The sequence below is a fragment of the Monodelphis domestica genome, chromosome 3 (assembly GCF_027887165.1).
Source record: "Monodelphis domestica isolate mMonDom1 chromosome 3, mMonDom1.pri, whole genome shotgun sequence".
In the NCBI taxonomy this organism is placed as follows: Eukaryota; Metazoa; Chordata; class Mammalia; order Didelphimorphia; family Didelphidae; genus Monodelphis; species Monodelphis domestica.
Genome location: NC_077229.1, coordinates 427,802,373 through 427,828,223, shown reverse-complemented (window position 1 = coordinate 427,828,223; position 25,851 = coordinate 427,802,373). Strand labels below are relative to the sequence as shown.

The window sequence follows — 25,851 nt, the reverse complement described above, 5'->3', positions numbered from 1 at the left end:
CACTGGAATTTTCATTAAGGATGGATTTAAACTTAGATTTTGAGGCTAGGAAGAGGCCAATCAGAAAACAGATACCATAACAATTTATTTTCCTAAAGGGTAAATATAATATAATCTACCAAATCATTTTCTCTCTACATTCTGAGCATTCAAACCATTGTTACTTTCATTTAAGAGCTTTAGAAAATCTTATTACTGACATAACTTTTGGTTAATTTTGGCATAGTAGTATCAATCATTCTAATCATATTACCATGTATTAAACAAAAGCTGATTTTTAAGACAAATAGTTATTGATTCAATAGGTTGAGAATAGATCTACCTTTATGGGTATATACAATTCCAGTATACTTAGGTAAATAGTCTTAGACCATTAGACTTAATAGATTTAGACTATAAATCGAGGCATTTGGGATCTAGTCTTAATTCTACCACTTAACTAATTGTGAGCATTGTACAGAAGAAAAAGCCTTGAATCTTGATTTAGAGGCCATGGCTTCAGTTCCTACCTCTTGTGCTTATTAACTGTGTAACCTTAAAAAAAGGATATTACATCCCTGGTCTTCAGTTTCCTCATCTGTAAAACAATAGAGTTGGCTTAAATAGCCTCTGAACCCTACTCTATATTATTTTACCTCTTTAGGTCTCAGTATCATAAACTATAAATCAGACAGTTGGATTAAATAATATCTAAATTTTCTCGTGTCTCTATATTTTAAGTTTCCTTTTACTAGCAACTACCAATCAGCTCCTTTTAGAGAAAATTCCAAATGATCAAAATATTTAAGTACTACTTTGTATCCATTAGATGCAAGAATTATAGGAAATATTTGATTTTAAAATATAGCTGGGAATTATTTTCTTTAGATATTGAGTAGATGATTCTTATAGAGACTGGTACATGATAAGTACTTGATGAGGGGCAGCTAGATAGCACAGTGGATAGAGTGTTACACCTGGTGTTGGGAAGATCTGGGTTCAAATCAAGTCTCAGAAACACACTTACTAGCTATGTAACTATGAGCAAGTTGCTTAAGACCGATTACCTGATCTTTGCTCTTCTTCTGTCTTAGAGTTAATGCTAAAACAGAAGGAAAAGGTCAAGAAAAAAAAAGAAATACTTTTTTACTTGGTAAGCTGGACTCTATGAAATCTAATTTTCCTTTTCATCTCTTAAGAGCCTATGATTTTAAGGATATAACCAGGAATAGGTTAGAGCCAGCTGAAAGCAGTTCACAAGAGGATAGTGTTAAATTTTCAGTCTGACCATATGCACTTTGGAAATTAACAAATATAATTCAGGACTTGATTTTATTGATTGTCTAGCCTTAAGAAAGTGATAAGAATATATATTATTGATTTATATATGGGTGGAGTGATTTTTTTCTGAAGAGCTAGTTATTTATTGGAGTTATTTACTGTTCAGTTAATTATTTACCAGCCCACTATTGTGTGTTACTCCCTTGTGATTAGATAGAGTGCTAATATCCTCTTGTAAATAGGACCTAGAATGGGTAGCACCAAGAGAGACCTCTACAATTCCTGGCAAGTATTAGTTACATTTACTCAAACTTTCACGTCTATATAAAGAGGAACAAGATCTTATAGATTTATATTTTTACCAGTGTTGCCATGTTCCCTGTATATTTCTTAATATTTTCTTTTTTGCCTTATAGACATCAAAATAAACCTCATCATACACTCATCACTCAGTAATAGAAAATAGTATTTCATAACATCTCCTAATTTTAGAGCTAGAAAGGACTTTATGGATCATTGATATTAACACTCTCAATTATTTAAATGAGGAAAAGAGAGCCCAGAATGATGACTGACTTTCTCAAAGTCACTGCTAGTAAGTTGAAAAACTGAGATTCCAAATCAGTTCATCTGACTCAAATCCCAAGTCATTTCCATTATTCTAGACCTCTATTTTTCTACTTTTCCATTTTAGAAATGGGGTAATTGAAGGTCAGCATAAGCAGTTACTTTAACATCATTATCTAGATAAATTTCGAATGATGAGTAGAACTCAATTTCCCGAAATCCTGATCTGGTGTTCTTTCCCTTCTATTACAATGTCTACTTTGTCTTTGTCAAAGTGCAAGCCTTTAATGCATCTGTATGTTTCCACTATTCTAGGGACTTCTTTTATATTTCTTTTTTCTTTTCTTTCCTATTTCATTTTATTTTATTTTTTTTAACATTTTAACAGTAGATTGGCATTAGAAAAGGAAAATGGGTACCTGGATATAGATGCATTCTTACTGGAGTATTCCTAAACAGAAACAAAAGCACTTTCAGGTGCTATGGTAAGAACTCTGCATTATTATTATATTCCACTTTTTTATGCTAAATGTCTACCCCCATGAAACTCAACTCATCATTGTTCTTTTTACATCTCTGTGGGTTTTTAAAAATCCATAGGAAGGTAAAATGCTCACAAATAGCCAGACCTCAGCACCGAAGCTTCAACTTCTCCCCACAGTTGGGCTATTAGCACTTCAATAGACACAAGAATACCTATGACATCCCAACTAATCTATTCCTTTTCCTCTCCTGAGGAGTGACTGATGATACTCTGAATTAGTGTTAACTTAGCCCTGTGAATATCCAGGTCCCTTCAGGATGCTTTTCATCTCTGTTCTCTCTCTCTCCCTACCTCTTTAAAGAAATAATCCTCTCCTTTTCTGTACTCTGACAAAAGTAGGCAAATCTCACATCAGGTCACATTCTTTTTGGTTTGTAAACTTTATAGCCCTTGAATGATAGTCTTTGTCATAAAAGAAAAAGACAGAATAGCTCATAAGCCCCTCTACTGAAGGAGTACACATTAGGATGACTACATTTGGAGTGGCTGAATAAATAAGCAAAGATTAGGAAACCATCCATCCAAGGACAAAATCGTAGCCCTTGCACTGTTTGGCCAAAAAAAAAAAAACAAAAAACTACAGTTCTTAAAGTACCCATTAAAGTTGCTAGTGTTGATTTTCAGGCAGGCACTGGACTTTTGTACAGAAGGATTATCTCTGGTAAACCTCATTTTCAATTTGCAGATTCGTGTGGTTGTAGGGAATGAAGCCTTTTGCGTATTATGTGGTAGCCCTCACCTTTCCTAAATCTCCCATAGAATGTAAGCTCTTTAAAGGCAGGAGCTATTTGTTGTCTTTGTCTTTATATTCCGAGCATCTATCACTGGGCTTTGTACACCTAAAGGGCTCAATAACTGCTCACTGAACTGAATTGAATAAGCAACAGTGAGGAGTAATATAAGATTTGACTCAAAGAATGGAGACTATAGGTCGCAAGTGAGGTTGAAGCAATTGAACCGTTTTATCGTCCCCTTTTAAATTAAATCTTCAAAGTGTGGCTTCATTATTTAGTCTGACAAATTCCTACCACACTAGACAACCCACAACCCAAAGTATAAAAAGATATTTCAGAGACAAATATAAAATATGTTAGTATTATCTTTTCCTTTAGGTGTTCTCTATTTGCATGAAAATAGAAAGGTAAGATTACTAAGAATTTTTAGATGGAGACAAAGGGTCTGAAACTAGGATTTCATCTATTTTGTGAAAGCTTCCCAATGCAGATTAGGACCTTCTCAGCAATTTATGGTTTTAGAGAATTATCTGAAGACCCAAGAAATGAATGTCTTGTCCAGGGTCCTACAACCAGTATATGGCAGGGAAGAGACCTGAACCCTGGTTCCTCACTGTACGCCCATCTCCACTAAACCAGGATTTTTACATTTCCTTAAATGCCAAGGTTGACAGTGATGTTAATAATGTTAAGGGCAGTAGTTGATGACTGGCTACTTTTCACAAACTCTTCAGAAAAAATTTCTATTTCTTGTGTTACTCTTATATTGGAATCAGAAATTTAGAACCAGTATAAATAAGAAATCCCCCAGAAGAGGAAGAAGTATACAATACAAATCAGGCACCCATTTCCCCTCTTCTTTTATGAAGAAAATAGGCTCCCAATCTGATACCAGGTGTTTATATGTTTATAATAGGCATCGCATGTGTGTATGGATAGCTGAAAGTATATATATATATATATATATATACATATTCAAGCATATAATTTTCAAAACCAATTTATACAAATATTCATTTGATTCTCACAATACCCCAGCATTTAAGAGAGAATGAAATGGAGTGCATAAGTACAGTTATTTCCTCTGGTCAAGCAGTCATGTCTAGATGATGCAAATATACTTACTGCTATTGCATTCATCAAAAGAGAGGTATTAAAGGAGGGGTGATCAGCTAAGTTCATTGATGGGACCTACCTGTTATCACCTTCTCTGGAAAAGAAGACGCTGAAAGTCTGAACATTCCCTCTTGTTTCTGCAGGTGGACGCCAGCTGAGACGAACAAAGCGACTGGAAACCAAGACAGGGACCACATCTCGGGGAGCAGAGGGAAGGACACTGGAACTTGGGATAGCTAAAGGGGAAGGAGAGGAGTCCGTCAGAGGGGCTGATGGGACAGAGGCACTTTTAAGGGTAGGAATCATGGTAGTAGGTAGAGCTAATAAGTGAGACAATGCAGGAACAAGGAAATGGAACATGAACATGAATGGAAATGAAAGGGAGGAAAAAACAAAGTACTAATAATAGAACAATGTCACAGATGTATTTATAGTCTAATTCAAAAACTATCCCCCACTGGAAGCAAAAATAATCTCAGGTCCCTTAATTTTGGGCACCTCATCAGGACCAATAATCCTAAAAACTGTATATCTACATCAAGATGGCCAAATAAAAGTCCAAAAAACTTCTGTTAGAGCAGCCCCACTCACTAGAGGTTTGATTAGCTCATGAGTAATTAGAGTATTCCTACTCTAGGAAGATTAAATTATTACAGTCACTGACATTTCACTAGAAATGATACTAGAGGATATCAAGTCTAGTGCTCTTTATTATTATCAATAGTAATAATTAAAATAAGTTTGCCCATATATTGACTTTATGTAAATGATAACATTTTATCTTTACAACAATTCTCTGATTTTAATCCTATTGTTACCTTTGTTTTCTATATACAAAGATTAAAGGGTATCCTTAGGTTTGCAGCTTTTAGAAAAGGCCTAAAGTAATGCCTGAACTCATCTTCCCCTATTATTTTCTATTACTTTATTCTCTCTACTAAATGACTTCTTTCATAAATATAGAGTGTTTTACTAATATTTACCCATTTGTTCTTCATAATAATGCTGTGAAGTGAATTGCTCATTAAGTCCATTGTACAGAAGAATAAACTGAAGGGGGAAGAAAATAAATGACTAACCCAAAGTCACATAGTTTCCTACTTTCCATAGTTTATGTTTTTTATTGTTTTCCCCAATTACATATAGATATGATCTTTAACAATTATTATCTGACATTTTATGATCCAGGTTCTCTCCCCTTCCTTTCCACCCCCCTCCCTGAAACAGCAGGTATTATGCTATAGGTTTCCATACAATATGTATTTGTCATATTGGGAAAGAAAATACATATTGCGTATACAAGAAAAAAAAAACTCATGAAGGAAATAAATTGAAAAATGTTATACTTCAAACTGCATTCAGACTCTATCAGTTCCATCTATAGCAGTGGACCATCTCTTTCATCATGAGTCCCTTGGAGATGTCCTGGATTCTTGCATTGTTGATAAAAATTTAAGTCATCCACAGATGATCATTGCATTTTATTGCTGTTAACTACGTACAATATTCTCCTGATTCTACTCACTTAACTTTGCATCATTTCATATTCTTTTTCCAGTTCATTTTTGCATGAGAAATACACATATATTCATGAAATCTTTATTTGCTTGACAATATGTAATATATATTTCTGAAAAACTACATCTTATGCGAGATAAGAAATTTTACAAAGATTATATAAACCTAGACTGGACAATAATGACCATTCCACAAACAAGGCTATGACTAATTACAAAGTCAAATGGTTTCAAAAGAAAAGGTCTACAAGGAAACCCATTTTCAACATCTCAGAGGGAAAATATCTCTTAGTTGAATGAAGGCATTGGTATTTATAAAACTTCACTAAAATTGAATTGCCCTGAGTTCTGAAAGATTAAAGTGACTTGCCCAGGTCATACAAACAATTTGTGTTAAAGGCAAAACCTGTATCTATGCCTGCCAAACTCTGAGTTCAATTCTCTATGACAGCACACTATCTCTCACTTTATGAATGCACAAAATTCAAGATCAGAAAAGTGAATTAACTTTCCCATAGACACACATAGAAAGTAAGCAGTTAGTTTCTGTTTTAACACAAATCCAGATGTCCGGTAGTCTTCCCACTGCTTCATATTAGATGAGGAAAAAATGTGTAGGGTATGATTGCCATCTTTACATACTTGAAAGATATTAATGGAGAATAGCCTGTCAAGTTGCTTTGCTTGGTTTTATAGACCAAAACAAGAATTAATAAGTAGTTACTTTGGTAACAGATTTATTTGAATAATGTATTCTTGTTGGATTTAAGCAAAAACTTCATAAGGATTAAAGGTGTCTGGAAATGTAATGAGTTGTCTTGGGAAGTAGTGAGTTCTCTGGTATTGGAGATGTTCAAGCAAAGGTTAGGTGAACATTCGTCACAGATAGCGTGGAGTCAAAACATTCTTCATGAAGAGGTTGCTTTAATTAACCTTTGATATCACTTCCAATTCTAAAATGATAATACCCTAAGCCTGACTAATCTTCCCTTCAAAACTTTATCACCCATAAATTTTCAGAGACCTTTTTTGAATCTTTTAATTCATTTGATTGGCATAACTTAGCTTCTAAGAATCAAATACATTTAAGCTTAGAAGAAACCTTAGGGATTATCTATCCCAACTCCTTCACTTGATACAAAACTAATACTCTACGAGTTTGAATGGTTCAAAGTCTCACATCTAATTAGTCATACACTTGAGTCTAGAACTAGCACCTTGTAATGCCCAGTTCAGAGTTTTCCCACTATACTATACCACACAGACTTTCTATTGAGCTATCTGCAATGAAAATGATCGTTTCCACTACTTGATTAATGCTATTTACTTAAAGTTTAAAATTTAACAACAGAAATGAAATGTTCTAAGGATGGAATAATTGGGTTCATTCTGTCAATATTATGAAAAAGCTGTCAGAAACCTTCTTGCCTCAGCACCTGCCATCGGATACAGAAGTAGAGATAGATCCTTATAGGACAAACTTTAATATAATTTGAACAGAAATGGACAAAGTTGTGATGTTGGCGTTTCTTTTTACTCAGTACTTTTCCCTAATTTCACCCAGCCTCTATCTGTCACAGTTTTCCCTATATACTTTTAATATCTCCACCTGCACCTACCACTTACTTAAAAAGCTTTTTGTCATCCATACCTGTTCTCCTGTGGCAGGGACAACTACAGGCATGAAAACATTCATATCTATTTCCCATTTGCCCCAGTTATACTCACATCCTGTCTTTGTGTTTGTGGCTTTTCCCTTTGGCGCTCTTTTTCCTACTCAGATGTTATTGGGAGCTCAAAAGTATGTCAGTCTGGTATTTAAATTTGTGAGGGTTTAGAAATCATAGCTACCAAAATGCTAGTATTGCTTTGTGGGAATCAATCCTGTTCTCTGGAGGTTGCTAGTGATTGAATTGATAAATCCAGTGGCTTTTTCTTAATCTCCAACTTACTTGATCTTTCAGCTGATGACGTGTTCCAAAATATATTCCTCCCTTGGCCTCTATGACATTGCTTTTTCCTGATTCTCCCTGTATTTTATCTATTTCTTCTAAATCTTCTTACTGTACCATTAGCCAGGTCCTGACTACTAAATATGTTTGATCTCCCCAAAACTCTTCCCTGCACCCCATTATTTTTTTCTCTGTAAACTTTCCTTTGGCAAAGTTATGAGCTCCCATGGCTTCAATTATCTTTTAAAATTCAGATTATTCACATGTGTGTTTATATGTATATGTACATATAAGTATATTTATATATACACACATAGCTCTAATCTGTCTGCTGAACTTTAAAACTAAATGTCAAATACTTGCTATAGCTTTCTATTCATTAGAATCTCAAACTCATATCTAAAATATAAAGCATTGGATTCACCAACCTCCTCACAAAAAAACACTGTGTTTTCCTATTGATGGTACCACCATATTTTCAGTTCCTCATTTCTATAATCTTAGAGTAACTCTGAATTTTCCTTCTTCTGACTCAGCTTCTTATCCCCATGTGTCATATTGGAAAGAGGACAAGACTTTCAATCAGAATAATAATAATGATATATAACTAGGTTTTACAAAGAACTTCATATATATTAACTCATTTTATTCCCATAACTACCCTGGGACCTTGGTGTTATTATTATCCCTATTTTACAGATGAAGAAACCGAGGTAGACAAGGATTAAGAGATTTACTAAGGATCACACAAGTAGAAAGTGTTCAGAATTAGGTATAAATTCAGGTCTTCTCATTTCCTGGTCCAGCATCTTTTCCACTGAGCCACCTAGCTATTTCTTGGTTTAATTGTGGTTTAGCCACTTAACCATACTCAAATGCATTCACAAGCACTTCCCAATTGATACTATTTTGAAACATCTGGATTATGGATCTCTTGGTTTCTCTCTTAAGAATCTTTCCCAAGCATAGAATGTGTTTAGGTGGCTCAATATCCAGATAATCTCATCTGCCAGTGCTTGGTCATCACAGCTCCCAAAATACTCTTCAGGGATAGAAACTAGGACCCAAGGACTATAACTTGTCAGGCATGCTATGTAATTAAGGGTAACTTGTTGCTACCTTATTAGGACTAATTATGAATTTACTAAACAGAATCACTACTAGGAGAGTAACTTCCTTTCTCACATATAAGCCCCAAATTTTAATATCTACTTTTAAGTAAATGTTCTAAGTTCCTGTCAACCTTGTTATACTTCATTAATTCAATAAGCACATCACATTTAATCACACACATACAATATGGAAATTGTCCTTTATTCATTATAAAATGAAACAATGAAATAGGAATGTTAATCTGTGACACTATTTCTTGTTGCAATGGTACTCTGACAGACTAGAGAGAGCTGCTGCTGGTATGGGGACACACCTGATGGTACTTAGTTACAATGGAGGTAGAGGTACTACAGAGATAGGGAGAGATGGAGCCACAGGGGAGACTGCTACAGGGGAATGCTCTGGGGTTTGCCTATGGGTCCCTACTGATGGCTGATGGATCAATCTATTTCCTAACCTCCTCCTCCCTTTTTCTCCCTCACTCCACTGCCCCCCAGTGGACTATAAAGTACTCTAGTTTTCTTTCTCAGGTAAGGGGTTTATTGTGATAACAGGATGGGAAACTGTGGCAAGAGGGATGAGGGTTTCCCTAAACTACAAGGAAAATTTAGGAGGGTTATGGAAATAATCAGTCTTGTCACAAACTGTGACAGAGAGGCAGTTAGAGAAATGGATGGAGGACAACTTTTTAAAATCTTCTTTTTCACAAAGGCACCAAGAAGAGTTTCTCCTCCAGCTTGGCTTTCCTCCAACTCTTGGTCAGTCAAATCTCAGAGAAAGAAGAGGTTTCCCCTGGATCAGAAAGCCCAAAGCCAAGCCAGCCCTACAAGGGTCCTTCACCCATGGACAGAAGTTAACTGGGATCAGTTCTCAGCTTCTTCCCCTACAGTCAGGCTCAACTGCCAACTCCTGGGAACATTCCATTTGGAACTTCTTCTTGATTGACAGGCATGTCAGGTCCCCAGCTTGTTTCTTGCATCTTGGTTTACAAGTCCTCTCTCTCTCTCCAAGCCTCTACCACAACAAACAAAATCCACTCTTATCTTTCCCAAATATACACATTTCAGTTCTCCCACCTACACCCTGCATCATCCCTGTCTCTTTTTGAAGTGTCCTTATGAAATAGCCATATTGGGAATCTATGAAAAATTAATCCTTGCTAAATTATCAGTGCATTAATATATTAAATGTCTGAAAAAGTAATTCCTGGATGTCCTCTGTCTTCACACTACTCCTTAAAGGTGGTAATTTCAACATACTTGTTGTGGAGAATGTTTTGTACTGGGGCATCTTTGAGCAGTGTTTCAAATTAGGCAATGACATGGAAGGCTATCCCTGAAGCTGGGTGCTAAAATCTACCATCTCCTTTTGGCTGGCTATTTATAACGTTGACTAGAAGTCGGCTATGATATCACAATTCATTCATTAATGTCACTGTATTCCATATTGTAAAATCCAGCCTTAACATTTTTTATTTATTATTTTCATATATATACATGTTTCATATTATATCATCATTATATATATTTCATATATAATATTCAATATTTATTAATATTGAAACATCTAAATATTAAAATATACTAATTCTAGAGCATCTAAGTAATTAAATCCAATGTGTGCATATACACACTATATATGTTTATATACATAGTTTATTTAAAATGTGTATCTATCTACAGAGAATAACAAGTTAAAGGAAATAGTTCTGATTAAAATAACTGATAGGCTTGTTCAAAAAAGCATTGACAAAGATTATAATAAATATGGGTTTGGGGAAATCTATTAAAGGCCATTAAGACATTTGAAAATAGTTTGAAGTGGTTCAGTGGTATATAATTTGGTTTTCCATCAACAATTCCCATTTGTAGAATCCAGAGCAACTTTGTGCCACCAAGAGAATCCTCTCTAACAAAGATTAAAATATTGACACAAAATGAATACAGGAGTGAAAGAACCAACAAGGAGACAGAGTGAAACAACTTTCAAGAAAAAAAAAATCCCAAAAGAGAACATCTGGGGCATTGGGGTGAGAGGAGAGCAGAGCCAGCAAGAGACTATAGCAAGGATGGAAGAGCAAGTCAAGAGCAAGCCATCACCCCATTACCCCCACATCTGCTGTCCCAGATTTGCAACCTAAGTCCAAAACAACATCCATATCATAATATCCTGCCTGGGCAAATAATGGCCCAAGACAACCCACACCCCTTGAAATTTCAAACCTGTGGAGAAGTCTGGAGTCCTAACTAAGGGCAATCTGGGTTGAAGGGGGCTGATCCCTGTGAACCAAGAGGGAAGCCATGAATCCTAGTCTGGGCTTGGGATAAGAACATAGTACACAGTTTGGAGCAGCTGATAGTACTGATATTTTTGCCTAAAGCTCAGGGTGGAGCTCCAAGATAGGGCAATCAAGGGTGTGCCTAATTGGATAAAGCACACAGTGAGACCAAAAACTTAAGCTTGGGACTAGAATTTTATGAGCCCCTGACCTGAGCAAGTTCAGAGAGAGATCAAAAGTTTATACCTAAGCCTGTGGCAAGTCTTTAAGTAATCAGCATCTCAAAGGTCAACTGAATCAGCAGGGAGAGGGGCCTCTCAGAGCTCTCAGCCCTCAGCCCTCAGATCATCACATCATCTCCCAAGCTTCCCTATATAGATAGGAAAAAATGGGCAGACAACAAAACCTAACTCTAAAGAATTTTTTTGGAGACAAAGCAAGGTACAGACACAGAAAGGGACAGCAAAAGCAAGCACAGTAAAGTCCAAAAGAAAAATATGGATTGCACACAGATTTGAAAAGAGCTCAAAAAAGACTTCAAAATCCAATTAAGAGAGGCAGAGGCAAAATGGGAAAGAGAAATGAAAGTGATACAAAGAGAAATGAAAGAGATGCAAGAAGAAATGGGCCAATTGAAAAAGGAAACCAAAAATTGACAGAGAAAAATCAAGTCTTAAAAAAATTCCCATTTGTAGTAGAAGGTAAGCTTATCAAGGTCAGGGGCTTTTTAAATTTTAATCACAGGGCTTTAATTCACAATTCCTAGTACAGGATATTTTCAAATAGTAGGAAATAAATGTTTGATTACTGAATTGAATTATATCTCTAACTTGGACTACCCTTTAGTAAAACAATTTGGTTTCTGAATTCATTGAAGATCTCTAATAGAGTGATTGTCCCTATAGATAAGGAAGCTACACTTGTTGATATCTTCCAAGTATCCTGTTATGATCCTCTGGACTCAAGTGGCACTACTAAATCTCAGTAAAGAATCAGTCAGAGAAGATTTACATTTTTAAAAATAGTTGTTTCATAAAAGAAAAAGGGACCAGTTTTTAAGAATACATGGTCTTTTTAAATTTTGTATATGGGGATTAATTCTGATCTTATTAACCCTCCATGTTTCCGCCCAATAACAACTTGTTTTAAAAGTGCTCAATAAGGAATTAATTACTATCTTATTTCTTTGCCCCTGGAGGCCTAATCTCTGGTCTGGGCTTAATCTCACTGACCCATTACAGTTGTCATGGTTACAATTTCTTTAACTGTTGTCATGGAGAAGATTCTATCTGTTACCTTTATAACATATATTTTCTTATCTAAATTATTCCATTATAGCAAAGTTCAGAAAAAGAAGTAGATATTTGGTTTGATACAAGTAAAGAGCAGAGGTTATTTTAAAAGACTTAAAAAAATCACCTTTTAAATCTTGAACATAATATTTAAGATCTTAGGAAACAAGTGATTGTCTTAACAATAATTAAAAGAGAATATCTGGTTATTGGTGTTCTTTTTTAATAAAGATTATGAAAGATTTTTCCCTGAAGGTTTTTTTAAACTATGCAATGTTTATGGACATTAATTTACTCTAAGCTCATTAACAGTGCATGACCTGTGCTACCTGAGCAGGGAACAAAGGATGATATGATATGTTCATAAAAATGCAAAAATATTTAATTTGCATTAAACATTAGATCAGCCACTGAGCTTATTTCCCTGTCCCAATTCAAATTCTCATTCCCTAGTCTGCTAACTAAAACAATATGCAGACTACTATGGAAGAACTGGGCTATTTTCATTCGCTGTGTCTCCTTGTTCCTTTAAAGATAAGAGGAGAAAATGAAAAGAAATCATTAGTGAGAATGATGGGAACATTTTAATTTTCCAAGAGTATAGTACCTGCAAAGATGTTTCCCTCTTCTCTTCAACATCAAACTACAGCAGTTTATTATCAATAAGCAAATTATTAGAGTAGACTTGCTTTCAAATAAAATTCATCTCTTAGTTTAAAGCTACTAAAATTCACTAGAGAGGCTTAAGGGACATAATATGGCTGTCAGAGGCATATTTTTTTTAATTGCTTGATTCAAAACATTGAAAATTTCCAGTATTAATAGTTCCCTGAAATCTCATATCACTTTCAACAATTAAGGAATCTTTGCTTTCAAATCAGTGTATTATGAGTTATCAAAAATGGAAAATTTTTGAAATATTAATTTAAATCTCTGAAATTTAATTACCTTTTATTAAATTAAAAACTCATATTCTGTCTTAGAACAAACATCAAGCATCATTTCCAAAGCAGAAGAGCAGGGCTAGGAATTAAATGACTTGTCCAGGGTCACAGAGTTAGGAAGTATCTGAGACCAAATTTGAACCCCCATCTCTAGGTTTGGCTCTCCATTCACTGTGCAAAACTAGTTCCCCTCATCTTTCACTTTAAATTTTAAAAAGCAGTGGATGTTAATAAAGTCTATACTATTCATTTTAGCTATACAATATTTTAATTTAGTTCATCATCAAGTACTTTATGAGCTCATACTGCATGTCTAGATCTTTTTCTATGCACTACTCGGGCTTTATACTGCAACCACTGAGGTTCTTTCCAACTCTGCAAGTTGCATGATGTATATGTACAAATACATCATGAGCATATATAATCCATAAGCACATATATATGTAGAGAGATCAGCTTCTCTGCAATTTGTAGTCATAAAGCACTTCTTAGAACACTGTGACTAGGCAAGTCACACTGCCCTAGGGGGAAATATATATAATTTTATCATATGATTTATATAATATTATTATAATAATACATGGTATAATTGTATGATATAGTATATATGTATGTATATATAATATGTAATAATGTAATATACATAAATATATCTGTGATATCTATTCACAAATATACAAACTATATATGTATATAAACACACAAATTGTATACATATAGTGAAAGATTAAAATTAAATATCCAAATACTCCAAGTGTTATTTTTTTAAGATTTAGTAATAATAATAACTCAAAGTAAAGGGAAGTAAAGTGAGAGAGAGAAAGAGCGTTTTTTCAGCTATGGTAGCAAGGAAAAAAGACTCCTAAAGGCTTGGTTCCAGAAACCTTAAAACCCCACGTAAAGACATGCATGAGGACATAGAGGAGAGGAATTCTGAGAAATACTAAAGAAATTGTGGGGAATGTAGTCCTGGGCTACAAAATTCCAAATACACAATAATTTATATATTTGTATACATATGTGTGCAAGTATATATAAATATGGGCATACATACATACATACATACATACGAATGTCATCTAATACTTTAAAGAATAGCCTATATGAGACAGCTAGGGATCACAGTGGGTGGAGACCCAGGCATGGAGTCAGGAAATCTTGGCCTCAGATACTTCTTAGCTGTGTGACCTTGGGCAAGTCACTTGATCCCCATTGCCCAGCCTTTACCGCTCTTCTGCCTTGGAATCAATACACAGTATTGACTCCATGATGGAAGTTAAGGGTTAAAAAAAAAAAGACTAACCAACTTTTAAAACATTTTTTTCTACAATTAGATATGTAATGAATGCCAGTCCCTTACCATGATTACCCTAGCAAGAACCTAACTCTATCCCTTGCATGGAGCATCTCTTTCCTCATTTTCTGGTCTCGTTCTATTGATCCCAGAGTCAGAAAGAACATGGCTAGGAAATGGGCACAGATTTCTGGTGTAGGGAGAAGAATGTAGGGCACATGGTTGGGGAGGAGAACTCTTGCAGGTTGTAGGGGACCAAGTGTTAGGAGATGGGAGAGGCTGGTGAGCTAGTCCATGAACTTTTGCCATTGGGTTTGACACTGAAGATACAAGTTCTCAGGCAAGAAGGAGAGAATAGAGAATCCTTTTGAATATGGTGGAGAAAAGAAAAAGTAAACAGAAACTACAGGGAGAATTCAGTAACATAGGAAAAAACAGTCATTTAAAAGAAGACATGCAGTGGGGAAGGAGAGAAAAAAAAGATGCCTCCTCATTTATGTAGCAAATGTTTATAAAAAGGGAAATGCATATTTAAAGTTCACCTTTTTATAGAACCTTGAACCTCAATGCTATGGATCACTTATGAGTTAAATTCTAGCCACTATTTATGACACTCATTTTAAGGGGAAAAAAATATACCACCCCCTCCATTTCCAAATAATTTTCTTAAAAGGTACAAAATTGCCTGGTTTAAATTAATTAAATTAAATTAAACAAGAACAATAAGAATTTTTAAAATGATGAGATCAATAAAGATTAGAGTGATTGAGAAAGGATTTACAAAGAATGTAGAAGTCCTAAGATCATAGATTTTAGAGATAGAAAAGATAATCTAGTACGACTCCTTTCCATTTTGTCAGGGGAAAAGACAAAGTTAAAGAGGTTGAATGACTTTCTCAAGATCACTCACTATTAGAACATGTGAAGGAATATATAGAAAAGATACAGAGTCCATTTTCTTCCTACTTAATCATATCCTTCAAATCTCAAAGAGAAGAATTAAGGTCATCATGGCATATGACTTAGTTTCTACATATAGACACAATTCTAGAATAAGATACTTATTCCTGGTACTTCCCATAAAAATTCATTTTGCTGTCATTTTAATGTACACAATACATTGAACATATATTTCACATATAAGCCACAAAGATGGTTCACAAGTATACACAACTCTTACATATTTCACAAGATATGAAATTCTCCACATTTAACATAAATACCCTATAATTCATCCTATTTTATTCTACCAGGCTGATTTGTATGGAGAAAGTCAGGCGTGGAATATTTCTGCAAAACCCTGTTTTATGGTAGGATGTTCTCATGACAATAACTTAGGAAAGTGTACAAAAGTGGTATTTAAGTCAGTGGGGACAAATTCATGTTTTCTGTAAATATTCACTAACTCCTTCTTAGTAAATGAAGCCTCAGGAATGAAATTGTTTTTTCTGGGATGTTAAGCTGAATTGGAAGTTGTTATTCCTCTGATAAAGAAAGGCAAAGGAATAGAAAGCCTATATAATTTTATTTCAGTATCTTAGGGCTTATGCCTTGGGTTCCCCCATAGTTATAAATACTAAGTAAAAAATCATAGATAATTATTTTAATGGACTTATATATAATTGGAAGAATTCACATAAGAAAGCCATTTCCAATATTTCCAAGAGTAAAAATGATATGCTTGTAAATCTTTACCCCTAGAGATACAACCGATTTCCCTTAAAGAAATTATTTCTTTGTCTTTTATTTTTACTTTCTCTTTTTCAAAAGCAAATGCCACAGAAAATTTAACACCAAAGCAAACTGCTCTTGTCATATTTTGCAATAATGTTTTCTTCTTTCATTATTGAATGGTTCTTTTCTTATATTTCTGTTCTCTTTCAACCAAATTCAGTTAACCAAAAAGTAATATATAAATGTTTCATGGGACTAAAGAAGTAAACAAGATCTGGTCCTTATCCTCAAGAGTCCCCAATATAAATGGAATGAGAAAACTAACAGAAATTCAATGCAAGTGAACATGACCCAATAGAAAAAAAAAAATCTCTGGTAGTAGGAAGACAAAAAGATGGAAGAATTGTAATTTGAATTATGTAAGGGATAGATGGAGCATAAAGAAGCAAATCTAAGTTGGAAAATACATGAATGAAGTGAAGGAGGTAGAAATAATTACTGTACATTTGAAGACAGTAAAGATAAAAATCTGTTTAAAGAAACAAAAAAATGAAAAATATAAGGCTTATGGAACAATAAGAAAGGAGTTCGCATTGGTAAGACGTGGGCCAAATTTGGGAGGTAGGCTGAAGAAGGTCCTAAAAATCTAGTAAAGAAGTTTAGGCTTGATATAATAGGCTGCTTCGCACCTTTTTCTTGTACTAGAGTATAAACCCCTTGTAGACAGGTAGAGCAATGGATTTATTGCTTATGCCGGAGATTTGCAACCATGAGCTTTGCATATAGACTTCTCTACCACCCTTTAGATGACCATTGAATTTAATCATGCAGTCATATAATCAGAAGAATTCTGCTCTTTTAAAAAAATGATCTATCATTTCATAAAGAAATTGTGGGTCATTCAACGTATGATACATTTAAACAGGTGCAATCCAGTCTGTTCTCTTCTTCCTGTTTGATCTTGGGCTCATTTTGCATTGCCATTCCAGGATATTCATATTGAAAGGTATGATGGTATAATAGATAGAGTGTTATAATTGGATTCAAGAGGACCTAAATTTATACCCTGCCTGAAATAGTGATGAGGGAGATCTTGGACAATTTACTTAGTCGCACTAAAGCTTGATTTATTTATCTGTAAAGCAGAAGTAATTATATCTTCTATTTCACAGGCTTGTTCTGATAGTGAAATGAAATAATATCTGTAAACACTCTGTAAGCCTAATGGTACTATATGAAGTCAGGTCTTATTATTACTGTTAAACCTGCATTATGGATTATTCATACAACTATGTATCAGGGCAATAGGCATCTTCATCCATTTGTTTGTCCCTTTGTTGACATTTTGTCTGGAGTTTTTTGAGACATTGCTCCCATCAAGATTTTATTTTTTAACTTATTTTTCTAGGACTTGATGCAATGACCAAATCTTATATAAAAAATGGGAACTTATATTCAACATTAATAGAAAATGCCATTTCTATTAGTATTCTCAAGTAAGCATTCACCATGATAGCCAATAAACCACCACTTCCATATTGTACATCTTACATTTGGTCGAAGGTTTAGTGGTAAATCTTGCATTGATATTTTATGATTTTTTATATACATTGGAAAAGCCTTACAGCAAAAGCATTCATAATGGCAGTGTTTCTCTCTATTAAAACAAATTAATCAAAATATTATTTTATAGTCCATAAACAATAAGTGTAGTAGAATTATAAAGCTGTATCTAGAAGCAGGCTATAATTTGCAATATAATTTTGTAATATTTGTTATCAAAGCATAGAGTATGCATTCAGTAACATATATGAGTTGAATGGATTTATGGGGAGCCATTGAAAGACTTTGCAAAGGGAAGCCAAGATGGAAGAATTTAGGTCAGGACTTAGAGAAACTCTACCAATATTCTTTTTTTGTTTTTAAATATATTTTATTTGATCATTTCCAAGCATTATTCGTTAAAGACATAGATCATTTTCTTTTCCTCCCCCCACCCCCCATAGCCGACGCGTAAGTCCACTGGGCATTACATGTTTTCTTGATTTGAACCCATTGCTTTGTTGATAATATTTGCATTAGAGTGTTCATTTAGAGTCTCTCCTCTGTCATGTCCCCTCAACCACTGTATTCAGGCAATTGCTTTTCCTCGGTGTTTCCACTCCCATAGTTTATCCTTTGCTTATGAATAGTGTTTTTTTCTCCTGGATCCCTGCAAATTGTTCAGGGACATTACACCGCCATTAATGGAGACGTCCATTACGTTCGATTATACCACAGTGTATTAGTCTCTGTGTACAATGTTCTCCTGGCTCTGCTCCTCTCGCTCTGCATCACTTCCTGGAGGTTGTTCCAGTCTCCATGGAACTCCTCCACTTTATTATTCTTTTTAGCACAATAGTATTCCATCACCAACATATACCACAATTTGTTCAGCCATTCCCCAATTGATGGGCATCCCCTCATTTTCCAATTTTTGGCCACCACAAAGAGTGCAGCTATGAATATTCTTGTACATGTCTTTTTCCTTATTATCTCTTTGGGGTACAGACCCAGCAGTGCTATGGCTGGATCAAAGGGCAGACAGACTTTTATCGCCCTTTGGGCATAGTTCCAAATTGCCCTCCAGAATGGTTGGATCAGTTCACAACTCCACCAGCAATGAATTAATGTCCCTACTTTGCCACATCCCCTCCAGCATTCATTACTTTCCTTTGCTGTTATGTTAGCCAATCTGCTAGATGTGAGGTGATACCTCAGAGTTGTTTTTATTTGCATCTCTCTGATTATAAGAGATTTAGAACACTTCTTCATGTGCTTGTTAATAGTTTTGATTTCTTTATCTGAGAACTGCCTATCCATGTCCCTTGCCCATTTATCAATTGGAGAATGGCTTGATTTTTTGTACAATTGATTTAGCTCTTTATAAATATGAGTAATTAAACCTTTGTCAGAGGTTTCTATGAAGATTTTTTCCCAATTTGTTGTTTCTCTTCTGATTTTAGTTACATTGGTTTTGTTTGTACAAAAGCTTTTTAGTTTGATGTAGTCAAAATTATTTATTTTACATTTTGTGATTCTTTCTATGTCTTGCTTGGTTTTAAAGCCTTTCCCCTCCCAAAGGTCTGACATGTATACTATTCTGTGTTTACCCAATTTACTTATGGTTTCCTTCTTTATGTTTAAGTCACTCACCCATTTTGAATTTATCTTGGTGTAGGGTGTGAGGTGTTGATCTATTCCTAGTCTCTCCCACACTGTCTTCCAATTTTCCCAGCAGTTATTGTCGAATAGTGGATTTTTGTCCCAAAAGCTGGGATCTTTGGGTTTATCGTATACTGTCTTGCTGAGGTCGCTTTCCCCCAGACTATACCACTGATCTTCTCTACCAATATTCTTAACAACTCAAATAAAATTTTGGAGAAAATGAAACAACAAAGGGTCATAGAGAGACATTATTTTTCCATTCTAAAGCAACTTAGGAGGTCAGCAGGACACATTTGTAGCAGCAGGGTAGAAGGAAGCCGAGAATACATCAGAAATATCACTTGTGAGCTTTGGAGATAGCTAGGACAACATTAGCAGCAATAGCATCTTTGAGAGCTCTAGACTCAGATTCAGTAAGGGGGCCAGATAAATGATCGGAATGACTTTACAGAGGACCTTGTTGCTGGCACTTGGTACATCTGGTGCTATTTGGTGGCACATTTGCCCATATGTACTTCTGGGTAATAGTTTCAGGGAGGAGAAGAGCACTTGTGATTAATCCCTGGTCACAGTCCAGGTCCAAGAGCCACTAGTATTTGTGGCTGCAGGAGAACAGGGCCTCTTCTGGGTAAAGACCAAAGCACAGGTCACAAGAATACTGACCATACCTCTCATCAGATTAGACCTCCTTGTAAGTACCAAAAAAAAAATGTGCAGACCCCTGGAAGTACCTCTGAAAAGAGTAGCACAAAAAGAAAAAGAAATCCTGAAGCTTGGCACAGTACTTCCCTCCTCCAAGGTGAGAAGCACACATCTTTAACATAAAGTTTAAAGTCAATAAATAGGCAGAGAAAAATAAGCAAACAAAAACAAAACAAAAAAAGAAATGATCTTAAAAAGATACTACAGTAATAGGAAACACCAAGACATAAACTTAGAAGACAATAATGTTAAAACAACTACAAGCACTGACAAAAGAAAAAATAATAATTGGACCCAAACCCAACAAGAATTCCTGGAATAGTTAATGAAAAATATATGAATAGTAGAAGGAAAATTAAGAAGAAAATGAGAACGATGCAAGAAAATTATTTTTTAAAGAATTAATTGCTTAGTAAAAGACATATAAAAACAGTGAAGAAAATATTATCCTAAAAAAATAGAATAGGCCAAATGGAAAACTCACTGAAGAAAATAACTTTTAAAAATTAGAATTGAGCTAATGACTCCCTGAGTCACAAAGAAACAATAAAACAAGGTGAAAAGAATAAAAGATAGAATAAAATATGAAATATCTCATTGAAAACAACAATAACAACAACAGCTGCCCTGGAATATAAATTGAGGAGGGATAATTTAAGAATGTATTACCTGAATCTCACAATCCAAAAAAGACCCTTGCCATACTTCAATAAATTATCAAGGAAAACATATCCAAAATGGAAATAAAATAAAAATGGAAAAAAGTAAAATAGAAATTGAATGAATTTATGAGCCACCTCCTGAAAGAAATCCCAAAGTGAAAACTCCTAGGAGTATTATAGCCAAATTCCAGAGCTCTCCAATCAAGAAGAAAATATTGCAAACCACCAAAAGAAAGAATTCAAATATGGAATCACAGTAAGGATCACAAAAAATATTCATAAGCTTCTACATTAAAGGATTAATGGCTTGGAATATTATATTCTGGAAGGTAAAGGGGCTATTATTACAATTAACAACAACAAACTCAGAAAAATTAAGTATAAGTCTTTAGAGGAAAAAAAATGGATGTTTAATGAAATAGAGGACTTCCAATATTCCTGATGAAAAAAAAAGAGCTGAATAAAAGATGTAACATTCAAACAAATAACTGAAGAGAAGCAGTAGAAGGAGCATGACAATAATCATAAGGGACTTGATGGAGTTAAACTTTTTATTTCTACATGGGAAAATAAGATACTTTCCTATTAATTTTATCTTTTTAGAGCAGTTAGAAAGAGTCTTTATAGACAGGAAATAAATGTGATTATTTCAATAATATTTAGATGTTCTCAAAATGTAACTTTTAAGATGTTTATTATGCTAAAGTATTCTCAAAAGTATGAGAATGGGGAAGGGAGAGGTAGAAAGGGACAACTTTTCTTACACAAGAGGTAAGCAAGAAAGAGTGTTTATGGTGGAAGAGGAAATGAAGGATGTGAATGATAGCTGGCAATGCTTAGACCTCACTTTCTTTGGAATTGGTTCAAAAATGGAAATACAGGGGATACAGTTAGGTGGCTCAATGGATTGAGAGCCAGCCTAGAGATGGGAGGTCCTAGGTGCAAATCTGGCCTCAGACACTTCCCAGCTATGTGACCCTGGGCAAGTCACTTAACCCCAATTGCCTAGCCCTTACCACTCTTCTACCTTGGAACCAATACACAGTATTGATTCCAAGATGGAAGGTATTCCAAGATGGAGGGTTTAAAAAAATGACAAAGACTGGAAGGGATAATAGGAAATAAGTACAATAATGAAGTGGTGGATTAGAGAACTATATGGAACTATATCCAAAGGCTTTCAAAGTCTGCATACTCTTTTATCTAGCTATATTACACCACTGTAATTATACCACAAAGTGATGATGGAATAATTTAAATGACCTACAGTTACAAAAATAACACTTACTGTAGCTTTTTGTGGTAGCAATTGGACATTGAAGGGGTGCTCATGAATTGGGGAAGGGCTGAATAAGTTTGCCATATGATTTCAATAGAATACTACTCTGGTGTAAGAAATGATGAGGGGGAATGGTTTTAGAAAAATAAAAACAAAACATAGCAACACTTATAAGAACTTTTGCAAAATGTAATGAAAAGACCAGATCATTGTGCATAGTAGCAACAAATGTAATGATGGTCAGCTGTGAAAGACTTGGTTACTCTCATCAATATAGCAATCCAAGATGATATCAGAGGACTCATGATGAAGAAATACTATCTACTTCCAGAGAGAACTGATAAACCAACTTTTAAATTAAATTTTAAATTAAATTAAAATTAAAAAATTAAAGTATAATTTTCTTGCTCCCTTAATTTTTTGGGTTTTTATGCAATATAGTTACATAGTAATATATATATTGTGTGACTTCATTTGTATAACTGATATCACAATTTTTGTATTCCAGGTTAGTAGGAGAAGAGTGAGAGGGAGAGAAAGAATCTGGAATTCAATTAAAAAAGAAAAGGCTATTAAAATAAATAGTAAATATTGGGAAATAGCAAAATAAAAGGAGAATTTGCACATGGAAATAACATAATTAATTTACTGTATGAATATGTGTCTGGCATCAAGAGGTCAAATGAATCAGAAAGGAGATGGTCTGGAGGCAGTGAGGCCAGCTGTTGTAGTAATCCATATGAAAAGTAATAAAGTCTTAGATGAGAGGTTCAATAGTCAGTCAGAGAAAAGCATTTGAGCACCGTGGGCAAGGTATGAAAATTGTACACTTTGATACAATTACTCAGAGTATTTTCTGTGACAATCTGAGCTTTATTTACCAAAAAATAAATCCCTATTTTTATGGAATATAGAATTTTTGACACTAATTTTTTTTAGATTTGCTTAAAAAGTTATATTTTTAAAGTATTTCTTATTGTATCATAGTACTTCATCTAAAGACCTACCTTGCACTTGAGGAATTCTAAAGGAGGAGAACAATTTGTAATCACTTTTAGTCTTTTCTTTTTCCAATTTCTCTGCATGACTATATTAGGTCCCATAAAAACATGTTTTAATTTTTGTTGGCTTATCCTAGTCTTATATGTTTATTACAACGTAATTTACATATTATTCAGAGATGCAGTATCGGGTTTCATTATTTGCCTGAATTGAAATGGTTTTTACTGATCCTTCTCCCAGATGACTGTCCCCTTGTAAAGACTGTAACTTCAGACTATCTTGAACATAGACATTTCTCTCTCATTAACTTTGATTTCTGACTTCTTTTGCTGTTCTTCCACAAACTACCTGATTTCTCCCTTTACACCTAATCTCTCCCCCTTTTGATCTCTGCCTTCTTCCCTGGGGTCTTTTAGTATCCATCATTGTGTCTCCCTTTCTCCATTTTCTGGGACCCTAAATCTATCACCTTAAATCATTCCCCTATCACTGAAAGTTTCCACTGGGGTAAAGGCTGACATGCTGTGACATCTTCTATCCCTCATCTTCCCTTGTCACCCCTTTGGTCATCTCCACCATGTGGTGCTCCCTTCCTGCCATCTGGTGCTCCCATCCCCATACTCTGATCCTGCTCTCTGTAGAAAAATAATATCTAAGGAAGTAAATACCTTACTAATGTTAAAAAGAATGGTAGACTTTAAGAAGTACTTATTGCAAACCATCTCTACTGGAGATCTGATACTATTAAAATAAAATGTGTGAAAAACTGTTGGCAGGGAAAGAGAATTGATATAATCCAAATGACATACCCTTCAGTCTGAAATGCTGTTGCCCAGAGAGAGCTATGGAGGAGGCAACCAGATCCTTTGTATTAAGAAAAAAAACAGGATGGAAAGAAAATATATACTTACATAAGAAAGTCCAGGTCCTATAAGCTTAAACTATACCCGACAGGAAGCTGACCACTTCCAGAAACTTTTTTTCTGTACCATCTCAGGCTATTAGAGTTGCATTTAGCACAGCAAAGGAATAGTTTATCCAAGGATACCCAAGTCTCTTGAATAAACCTATTAATCTAATTTGATAGCCCATAATGATCTGGTTATCAAGCCTTTAATTCTTTTAACCTGATTTTAGACATTTAAAATAGACTTTACTTTTTCTCTCTTTTTAAAGAGCTATAGAAAGGCTATGTGTCATACTGGGCTGTTATCAATTTCATGAAATTTCTTTGAAAACCAATGTTTTTTCCACTTTTTTCCATGAAAAGTTCACTGAGCAGAGTTGTGCTATTAGCAGTCTGAGCTTGAGATGAACAAGCTGATAACTGGGATGTCAGGAGGTACTAGAAGCCAAGAAAGTATTGGTGGAACTGGGCAGGAAAGTTTATTAAGCATCTGTCCACTATGTACTTGGCTTAAGCCCATTGCCATTCATCCCTGGATTGGGCAGCCACCAAAAAACATTAAATGGATATAAAAATAAAGAGGAAATTAAAGGGAGAATAAAAAAAGAGAAAAGTCATTGCATGCATCAACTAACTTTGAATAAGCATAGAGAGGTGACTGGTATGGAACTACTATGAAATAGGAACCAAGTGCAGGTGAAATCAATTTTCCTGTGTTCCAATAAAGCATTTTTAGTTATTTTTATTTTTCTGGTTATGTTTTGACCTTTATGACCATCCAGAAGAAAAGACTCCAGCATGGCCCAAAGAGCACTCTTTTGAGTCTAACTCACTGTTGGGTAATGTGATATGGCTAGCTCAGAGCACTTTGGAGAACAACTGAGCAATCATTCAAACCAAGCTTGTCTTTTTTTTTTAATATCATAGTGAGAAAATGACTGTAAACTGTAAACCATCAAAGAAGCTCATTGGCCTAAATGTAGCACTTGTACTTAAAATCCATTAAGTAGGGAAATGTAAGAAATAACTACCTGAAATGATTGATTGAGGTCATAAAAACATATTTTTTAATTGTAAATTGTATCTACACACCAACTACTACCCCTGCTTCCCTATCTCTTTAAATATAAAGATGTTAATTCAGGGAATTTGTGAGATTGGAAATCTCAAAGGAAAAAAATCTTTGAAGGTAGTTGATTAATATTATTTTCATTAGAAAATGCAATTTTTTTCCAATTTCTCAATGAATTGGGGAAGATTAAAGTAAGAAGAGTTAAGCAGACAAGTTGGATTAGAGATATTCTTAAGAATAGAAGTTAAACTACCAAAAAGGATATGCTAATTTTGATCTTACTTTCCTATTTGTCCCAATGGAAAAGACAAAATTTGCCCCTAACAAGTACACTTTTGACAACAAAGAATCTTGAGGTAGAACTGACATATTTAGATTCACTATTCCCTTTCCTGTAAGTTTTTAACATATAGAATGTTGTGAGAATTTACTTTTCATTTACTGTGTTAATTACTGAAAGGGGAGAATTCCTCTGTATTCCTGTGCCTGGGATATAGGTCAGAGATACCATTTAGTCTGCTGTTTTTTGCATTTTCTTTGGCCTTTGGAATACCATGGAATGTCTTCATTTTTAATATAATTTGGTTAGCAGGTGAAGGGAAGAAGGGTCCTTTTCCCTTCTAAGTGGCCTGTCTACCTGTGGGGATGGGTTGGGCTGGATGGGTTGATGGACCACCTCCTAATTAACTATCACCAATTAAAGATATTTTGGAATATTCAATGGAAGGACTAAAT

The 25,851-nt window shown here is 34.7% G+C and overlaps 1 protein-coding gene across 7 annotated transcripts in view; it reads right to left on the bottom strand.

Annotated features, from left to right (window-relative positions):
• The window catches only part of DCC (DCC netrin 1 receptor), a 1,370,599-nt gene that overhangs the window by 416,122 nt on the left and 928,626 nt on the right, over positions 1-25,851 (bottom strand). For all 7 annotated transcript variants that reach the window (XM_007486716.2, XM_056824442.1, XM_056824443.1 and 4 more), the window contains exon 8: positions 4,301-4,457. In XM_007486716.2, the coding sequence (XP_007486778.2) occupies positions 4,301-4,457 (157 nt within the window). The remainder of the gene's footprint in view (positions 1-4,300; positions 4,458-25,851) is intronic.